The 9,789-nt window shown below is 42.2% G+C and overlaps 1 protein-coding gene across 1 annotated transcript; it reads right to left on the bottom strand.

Annotated features, from left to right (window-relative positions):
• Positions 1-2,278: 2,278 nt before the first annotated feature.
• hmox2a (heme oxygenase 2a) lies at positions 2,279-9,538 on the bottom strand. Its single transcript, XM_071531197.1, has 6 exons — positions 9,447-9,538; positions 9,057-9,174; positions 7,198-7,365; positions 5,271-5,594; positions 4,998-5,130; positions 2,279-2,406 (listed from the first exon to the last, which is right to left on the bottom strand). The coding sequence occupies exons 1-6, from the start codon at positions 9,536-9,538 to the stop codon at positions 2,279-2,281; spliced, it is 963 nt and encodes a 320-aa protein (XP_071387298.1).
• Between the last annotated feature and the right edge of the window lie 251 nt (positions 9,539-9,789).

The following is a 9,789-nucleotide window of genomic DNA, read 5'->3' as shown; positions in this document are numbered from 1 at the left end:
TTCCACATTAATATCACAGTGAGACCAGGCTAGTTAGACCAGTGGTTCTCAAACTGTGTGCCTTGGGAGCTGGCCAGGTGTGCCTTGGAATTAGTCTTAATTATGATGATTTACATAGCTATAATCATATGTAAAGGTGTGCCTTGGAAATACTTGCTTTCATAAATGGTGTGCCTTGTGACAAAAACGTTTGAGAACTGACTGAGCTAGACTAGCTAAAGAGCCCTCCTCTTCACCAACCTGAGCTTGTAGATGAGGCAGTGGCACTCTCACGTCCTGACTCACCTGCTGCTACAGCAACAGGAGAAACTCTTCCTCCACCTCCTCTAGCCTCGCCTGTGCCTCGTTGCCTTCATCCTTTTTCTTTTTGAAAAAGCCTCTTATATCCATAGCCTTCAAGTCTTGCCTTAGTAAATTAGCTAGCTAGCTACCACCAGATGCCAACAATGACAAGCCCTGTGACACCTGTCGTGCCAACCGGCGCTCTCTAGATCTGCTGCTTGAATGACACACAGAGGACCCAAAACTTACTTGCGTTTTTGATCAACAATATCATATTATTTTCAAGGGCTTTAATGCATGATCGGAATGACAGATGAATAGATCCGGGGCTATTCATAAAACATTATAACGCTACACCTTGCCGTTGACCCTTCAGTGGGACTTTTAACTTGACGGCGTAGTCTTACGTACTTCCGCTGTGGAGTAGCCGGTAGGTTTTTCCGCTGGGTAGTGAGAATTCAAGGCTTAAAATCTATATAAGGGAGGATCAAATGGTTTGGGGAAAAGCATAGACAAGACAGAAGAACTTCTCTGTCAACAATATGTATGCATTAGGTTGAGTGTATAAGGTTTTTTTTTTATTAAAAAAAAAAAAAAAAAAAAAAAAAGTGACAGAGGCGGCGGGTGTGCTGTTTTGCACTTAAGAATAAAGAGGAAAAAATAATATCGTTAATGACACCAGAGTCACTACAGGTTAGGCTATTACAATACCGACCAAGCCAGGGTAATTTGTCTAAAAAAACAACCCACCGTGAACCACACCACAGTCTGAGTCACACCTAACAAAATGATCTGAACTTTGGTAAAATCCGCACCAAAAGATGTAGCCTAGGTGTGAAAGCCACCTTAGAAAATTTTATCCTCCACCAATTACAGCTAATTTATAGGGGATATTTATTACCTGACAATATACATGGCATAAATGTTCAAATAAGATGCAATTCTAAAATGCATAACCTTGGAAATAAAGATATGTAACACTTACTGGGAAAGAAAGGAAAGTGAGTGGGAGTCAGCTGGAACGACTGGAGCGTCGGTGGGAGCAGTCAGATCATCTCCACCTCTCTGTCACAGCGTTTATCTACCTGCCAACAACCACTCAGACGCAGGTAAACACAGAGGGGCGGGGTCACTGGGAAACCAATTTTGGATCACCTAGGGGTTAAGTCACAAAGTCTCAAACATGAAATAACATGCTGAAAAAATGTTTCAACCTTTTCTCCCTCTCTGTTATTTATTTACCAGGTGTTTTTTTCCATCATACAACAATTTGTAATACAACAGTTGTAGTTATGGCACTTGTACCCCTTTACTATTACTTGCTTGTAGTGTGGGTAAGCTTTTCCTCTGTGGCACTCGTAAGATGTTTCTCTGGATAAACTGGCTAAATATCTAAAATGTAAATGTTAACATTTTCAACAAACATTCCTCAGAGAAATTCAATATTATTTACTGACACAACTTCAACCTTATTTATTATCACAGTTCAATCAGTCCAATCACCAAGTACAACAGAATGTACAGGACTTTGTAAATTAATGCATTATTAGGCAGTAATGCATACTCAATACAATCAACAACATGTATTTCATTGGTGTGTGGAATACATTCAACTGACAAGAGTATTATAATCATATGGGCCAATACTTCTTAGAATATAAATTAAATATTTTGACATGGTAAAATTAAAGTCTGTATGCATATTAAATAAGGCATGCAGGGCTTGACAAGTATCATAAAATCCCTGTAGGCTTAGTGTGTTATGTATTGCAATTACATAATTACAAAAGCAATTTCACTGTATTCTCCACAGTCTCAGCAGCAAAAACACTGTATGTATTGGATTTTTGCTGCAAACACTGTATTTACAAATAAGGGAAAATAACAACAAATATGTGAGGTTTTAAGTGAGGAGCTCAAGATAATCTACTGTGGCCTCGAGTCTTTGCTCAGACCGGTTCTGGCAGAACCGGTCTGGCAGAACCGGTCTGAGAGATCACATGAGGTACCAGGCGGCAAATCCAGCAAGTACCGCCACCCAGGTGGCCATTAAAACCTGACCAGTAGGGTGTCTGAGGAGCATCATGGCTAACTGGCACGCGAAGGTGGGATTTCCACTGGCAGCTGGAGAGAGGAGAGGGAAGAGGATGAGGCGAGAAGAGGAAGTGGGAGATGGAGAATGGATGAATAAAGATGATGATAAATGAATGAGAACAGGAATTACAGACAGATTAGACTGGAAAAGAAAATCAAAGCTGCCCATCTCTGCCCTTGATACCAGGTTAGAGGAGCTTCTGTTGGTATGCAGAATATGCTTGTACAAATCAAGATGGTAGGATCAAGACACTACAGCAGATGATTTCACCGATTAGTTCCTCCTCTCTGGTTGAAGGTCAGCCAATCAGTGAAATCATTTGGTGTAGTCTTTGGTTGGAATGAAAACCTGCAGACTCTCTGCCTCCATGGCACATGGTCGAATACCCCGGCATTACCACATTCTTCTTCTTCACCATCCAGACCAAGCCCTACCACCTTGATGAAATCTTCATTGGTACAAGCATATCCTGAATACCAACAGGAGCTCCTCTAACCTGGTATCTGGCAGAGGTGGGCAGGTTACCAAGAAACGAGCCAGCAAGTTCATGCTACTTATCTATTATAATCAGTTGAACGGTACAGCTGAATTCATATTCATTCAGATTTACACAGATTTCTTACTGAATGTTTGATTATTTTAATATTACTGACATTTAAATATGGCAGGGTTATGCTTTGGAGTACATAGAAAACTACATGTCAATGGAGTTTTTTGGAAATGGAAATTTTGTGGTACATTATGCGCACCATGTATGGGAAATGGAACTGCAATTCAATTTAACGATTTCAATTGATTATTAATGCCATGGTTTCACTGTAAAGATGGAAAACCGGTTTTCAGCTAACGACCCATCAACAGTCTGGTGGGGCATGCAGGACATCACAAATTACAAAAGGAGGAGAAACCCCCAAACAACGCACAGCTGGCAGAGGACCTGAACAGGTTTTACTGCAGGTGTGAAAGGCCACAGCTTCACCCGCATCGCCTCACCACCTCCCAGAAACCAAGCCTACCAGCAGCCCAGTCCAATTGTTTCCTGCCTGCACACCCGGCTAACAGCTAAACGGATAATCACCACTATACACTGCACCTTACCCTCCGCCCCCATCACCGCCACACGCCACTACCAATCACCATTTATTATTTATTTATTTATCCATCAAAGTGCAATATTCAAAACAGTGCAAATACTTACGGTGCAATATTTTGATTCTGATTTCATCTTTTCCTTCTACCGTTTCTATAAAGAGTTTTTATATCACTGTGTTTATTGGTTTTATATTGTCTTTTATTCTTGTCTGTGTTTTAACCACTAAGCTAAATTCCTTGTATGTGCAAATGTACTTGTGCCAATAAAATGATTCTGACTCTGATTCTGAAAGGGCAGGTCGATTGATTTCATCGCTGACAGCGTAAATGCTCACAACTCATTTCATCCTATTCAGTATAGCTACCTCTCCATACTCCTGTACAGGTGCATAATCCAGGCTATGCTTCCTGAATCTATGTACATAGTGATTGAATAGTAAATGAACACCACCTGTATTGACTTTGAAATCATTTTATTTGTTTTTAGGCTTTACATGGTGTTGCCCCGGGTTTATTTCTGAACTTCCGTCCCTAAACAACACTACCATGTCCCCCAGGTCCTCTAATCGCCCCAAGGTCCCATTTAAGACTGATGGGGTAATAGGGCTTTTCTGTGGCTGCACCGAAACTGTGGAATACCCTCCACCATCAGGCATCAGACCAGCTGAATCTATCACTGGCTTTTCACTGTGTCTGCCATGTTCTTTTATGCGTTCTTGCTCCTATTTTGTGCTTTTAACAATGCTCTAATTTACAATAAGTCTTGATTTTGCTGTTGCCATTCCATGCTCTGCCTCCGTTTCCCCTGTTTTCGAACCCCCCTGTTTTGGTACTTAGTTTAGTACACACTGGTTTTGTGTTTCTGAAGCGCTATATAAATAAATCTCTATCAAAATGTCTTGTGCTGACCCCTTGCAGTTTACTGTATGTAAGGTCCTGTGGCTCCTCAGCAAAGTAAATACAGTGTATTTACAGTGTTATTGTAGTCTGTTGATACTTCTCTGCACCAATGCCTAAAGACTAATTGAAGAGTTTTATTCTGAAATGCATACATTTGGGGAAAATAAAATCATCACTTGGGGTTCATCATAGAATATCTCTAAAATGTAGGGATTCCAGTCTGTTAAACTCTTATTTTGTCATTCAAGGTGTTAGGTTACTTGCTATCCATAAAAAGTAAAGTTTTTTTCACTTGGTGAATATCTCATTTGAAACTCTTGAATTCCTATAAATGTATTGTACTTGCTGGAAAAAAACAAACAAACTCTGATTCTGATAAGAGTCCACTTGAAGAGTGCTCTTCTGAAACACTATGAATTTGAGAAAAAATATCTTTCTTGCAATTAATATCTCTATCTAGAGGATCCAGTTTGTAAAAGTGTTATTATTTAGCCACCACAGGTTATTACCTACTATTGTTTAAAATGTGCCATCTTTTACTTTATTTTTATACTATATTGTGTTCCTGTGTTCCTTTTTCCAGATGGTGGATATCTCACTTTGGAACAAAGTGAGATAACAAACTTACCCATTTTTGCTGCATAATAGGGACACTTGTTGATGTCTCCTCCCTGCATGACCTCTGCATGACTGTGTCCAAGGCCTGCATCCTGGACTTCCTCTTTGATGGTCTTTCCAATCTCTTCGAGCTCGGTGAATACCTGTGTTCAGATAAAGTTATATTTCTCTTAATAAACCTTTATCTTATATACCCCGAAAAACAATTAAAGACCTACTAAAACCTTCTATTGTCAGGACACACTGTGGGTCTGACGCTCCCAACCCCTCCCTGCTCCCTCACCATCATGTTGAAGCCGAAGGCCAGGTTGGACTCGGCCACGATCCTCTCCTTGGTCTTGGCATCCAGTTCCAGCTCGTTCATCCTGCTCCGGTAAAGCTGCTTGAAGCCGCTGTGACTGTGGATTCCCTCGAACTGGTAGAAGTTGAGACCCTCGCCCGTCGAGGGGAGCTTCAGCGCCCGCTGGGCCACCTTCTTCAGGATCTGTCCCCCCGAGAGGTCACCCATGTAGCGGGTATAGGAGTGGGCCACCAGCAGCACGGGGTCCTTCTCTCCCACCTGGTGGATGCGGTCCACATAAGGCTCGGTGCCAGGCGAGAGGCGGATCTGCAAGAGGCAACAGAGCTACCAAAGTCAGTAGAGGCTTTCCAGGATTTCAACACGTCTGGCGCTATCATGGAAGTGTACTGGAGTCTACTGGCTGTGTGCAAATAATGGCTAACCCTGAAAAAGTTTGTTGTGGTTTGGGTGTAGATACATTCTTTAATGTTATAAGTAAAAGTGAGACGTCTAATAAGGTAGATTTATATCCCTGTATATTGCGGACTTGTTGTGCCCCTACACTTCAGGTCGCACCCTTCGGTCCTCAGGCCAGAGTCTCCTGAAGGTCCCAAAGACCCGTTTTAAAACCCGGGGAGACCTATCCTTTCAGGCTGTTGCCCCCAGACTCTGGAACGATTTGCCCTTGTCGCTCCGTGTGGCCGAGTCTGTGGACTCTTTTAAAAAGCAACTGAAGACAGTTTTATTTCGGAAAGCTTTTGGTTGATAAATATTCACTGGAAAATTTCACAAAATGTATATTTATTCTGCTTTATTTTGCCTATGTTTTGTACAGCACTTTGTGATTTTCATCTGTAAAAAGCGCTTTATAAATAAATTTTACTTACTTACTTACTTACTTGTTTCCAAATTCAAGTTTCTGTAACACAGGAAACTTTTTTTGTTTTTAACCCTTGGCCTTACAGCATATGAATAACTGCTGCAAAGTAAACACCAAAATTACCCTATTTGTTTAAAAGCAAACAAATGCTCAAGGATAGAACACAAGCCACGGAGTTTCTTAAAGAGACAGTAACAATTACTACAATACCTATATGAACAATAAATTGTGTCTCAAAGATTAAATTATTACATTTGTTTTCAATTCAAGGAACCTGGCTATTCTACACTAAACAAAGAGCTAAATAATTATCATCCATAGGCAATTCTTTAAGGCTAAATACAATTTGGGTAAAAGAAGTGAAAACAGGTCTAGTATATTAAATAGTCCTGATAGATTTCTCTCCACAGTTAATGACAGATATTAAGACTACATTTACAGTAAAGCTGAGAAAGGATAGGACAGGCAAGTATTTAGGTCCTATAATTTTTCTCTAATATAGGCTTGGCTCCAGCACCAAGTATTAGGATTAATTTGTATATACAGTATATTGACATAAAGTAAGTATTTGTATACAACTAGATGTAACTAATACAGACAACAACAGCGACGTCAAGTGGTGTAACTGTTACTTTCGACAGGGTAAAAGCTATATAGATAGGACTAATAAAATTTCTCCTATCACTGATAGTTTGGAAAAACATTGTTTATTTTATTGCTAGCTAGTTGCTGAATTAACCGCACTGTATTTGTTCCTCTAGGTCAGCAAATTGTCCCAACAAATTGATGTGCCATGCCACCGGCTATTTTACAGACAACTTTACTCCTGCAGGTTTAAGTTGTGACTTATATAATAGTCATATATAAACTTGGACTTAGTGAGAATTTACGTTCCAAGTAGCCTACATTTGAAAAGTATAAATGGTGGACCAGGCTGCAGGTGACTGATGCCCTAAAAAACAGGCCAGCCATGTGTGAGGCTCAACCTCACCACCTTTACATCGTGAGACTGACATGCAGCCTACAAGGCTCTCTGTGGTTTCTGCTGACCTGGCTCTGCCAGTCCTCTCCATAGAAGTACTCCAGGTCCCGGGCCAGGGCTTCGCAACGGTGCAGCTCTGTGGGGAAATAGATGGGAGCGAACAGGGGATGATCTTTGTTCTTCTCAATCTCCTCCTCCAGCGCCGAGTAGACAAAGTACAGAGCCACTGTGCCCCTCTGGCCAAGGAAGGACAGAGAGAGAGAGAAATAATTATTTCTCTACAATAACTACAGAGAAACATTGGCTATACTGTAGACATCTCTTCCTGAAATTCAATGATAGGCCTACTATGACAGTAAGTCACAAGTCAGAGAGAGAGAGATGCAGATAGACAAAGTAAAACACACATACAATGGTTCAATGGTTACTACAATGTCTGATATGACTTTAATGGCTGTTGAATGATTTATATAATTACATGTTCTCAATTTTGGAACTGTTTTACGATAGATCTTGGTGATTATGTACTATTACATAGTAACACATGTTTTCATGCCCAAGATTTTATCATCTCTTTATGGTTTGAATGTATAACTGTTGTTAGTTGGTTTTTGAAAAACTGTCATTTTGTAAACTGGTTTGGCGATATTGTTTTCTGAACAGTCATGCAAAGACAGAGAGAGAAAGGAAGCAGAGGGGGTCAAAGAGCAAGACAGAGATGAATAATTTGATCGATGACTCAGTTTGAGAAAGACTGGGTTAAATTTAGCACAATACAGTCCCACTAAGTTGTTGGTCACAACCAAGGCAGGAAACTATTTTTTTGTCCACTGGGCACAGTGACTGGTACATATTTAGAGAAGGCGCCCCAGCTGTGGAAGACCTCAGGTGCCCAAGAAAGGACGTCCCAGCACTCTCAATGACTACAGGCCAGTCGCTCTGACCTCACATGTCATGAAGACCTTTGAGAGACTGGTTCTGCAGGACCTCAGGCCCCTGTTGGGCGGCTCCCTGGAGCCCCTGCAGTTCGCATACCAGGCCCACATCAGTGTGGAGGATGCCATCATCTACCTGCTCCACCGGGCTTACTCAAACCTGGAGAGGCCAGGGGGCACTGTGAGAATCATGTTCTTTGACTTCTCCAGTGCCTTCAACACCATGTGGCCCCTCCTACTGGCGGAGAAGCTCTCAGAGATGCAGGTAGACCAAGACCTCGTGGCCTGGATCATGGACTACCTCACCAGCAGGCCTCAGGACGTCTAGCTGCAGGGCTGCCTGTCAGACGTGGGCAACGCCGGCGCACCCCAAGGAACCGTACTGTCACCATTCCTGTTCACCCTCTACACCTCAGACTTGCGCTTCAGCTCCAGAACGTGGCACCTACAGAAGTTCTCTGATGACTCCTCCATTGTCGGCTGCATCATAGCGGACAATGAAGAGGAGTACAGAGAGCTTTGTAGGTTGGTGCGACAACAGCCACCTCCAGCTCAACATCGGGAAGACCAAGGGAGCTGGAGGTGGACTTCAGAAGGAGCAGGAAGACCCCAAACCCCGTCACCATCCAGGGGGAGGAGGTAGAGATGGTGAACTCTTATCGGTTCCTAGGAGTGCAGCTCAATAACAAACTGGACTGGTCGGACAACACTGAGGCCCTCTACAGGAAAGGACAGAGCAGGCTGTTCTTCCTGAGGAGGCTCAGGTCCTTCAATGTGTGCAACAGGCTGCTGCAGATGATCTTTGCTGTGGTGTGCTGGGGCGGCGGCATCAAGGTGGGTGATGCCAGCAAACTGAACAAATTGGGAGAGCCAAGCATTACCAGCATTTGCCTGGTGGCTGGTTAGTTCCTCACCCTGCTTACACCCATTTTCCCCAGCACCATTTGAACCTTGAAATATGTACAGACAACAACAAGGCCCTGAAGGCTAACCTTGAACAGCTCTCGTCTGATGCGCCCTCTGAGGAAATCTTTAACAAACTGGCAGTTCTCTGCTCTGTCGTGGGACTCCTTGGTCCCCTCCGCCAACATCTCGGACAGGTCGGTTGGACTTGGTTGGAAAAGAGAAAGAGAGAGGAGGGAGCAAGAGGGAGAGACTCATTAACATTTGAGCTATTTAGATAAATCCAGAGCTTCATACAATGAATGCAACAATAGAAGAGGCTTAAATTCCTAGATAATTTGGTGGTTGACCAATCATAAATAAAAGGCAATGAGCACTTGAAAATGAAAAATGCTCTACCAAAGTGAACGCAATATAGATATAGGCCTATGCTTTAAGTGCCAGAACAGACCATTGACCATGCAACCTTTCCTCCATACCTAAGAACCTCATCATCATCATCTACAACAATCCTTGCTCCTCCATTTGTCACACCGTTGGATATCGGCTTTGGTGTCACCTCAGTTTCCATCTTCCTGGTTGTTTCACAATGCGTTAGCCTTCTGTAATCAGGAGAGAGATGTTAATGCATTGGTATTGAGATTAAAACCTAAGAGAAAAGAAAGACAATAAGACCAAATCACCTCAGTCACCACAACAAACTGCTAACACTGTTCGAGCAAAATGGGAAGTTGAAGCAACATTATTGGACATTAGAATCAGAACATTAATGTTTTTACTATGGCAAAAAAAAAAAAAATGCAACAGAACCTGCAGTAGAGG

This window comes from Centroberyx affinis, unplaced genomic scaffold, assembly GCF_046629955.1.
Source record: "Centroberyx affinis isolate AG114_WGS23_722 - 3 ecotype Tasmania unplaced genomic scaffold, CSIRO-AGI_Caff_v1 ptg002053l_1, whole genome shotgun sequence".
NCBI classification, from domain to species: domain Eukaryota; kingdom Metazoa; phylum Chordata; class Actinopteri; order Beryciformes; family Berycidae; genus Centroberyx; species Centroberyx affinis.
Note: the sequence above shows the minus strand (reverse complement) of the source record. Positions and strands in the feature narration are given on the sequence as shown.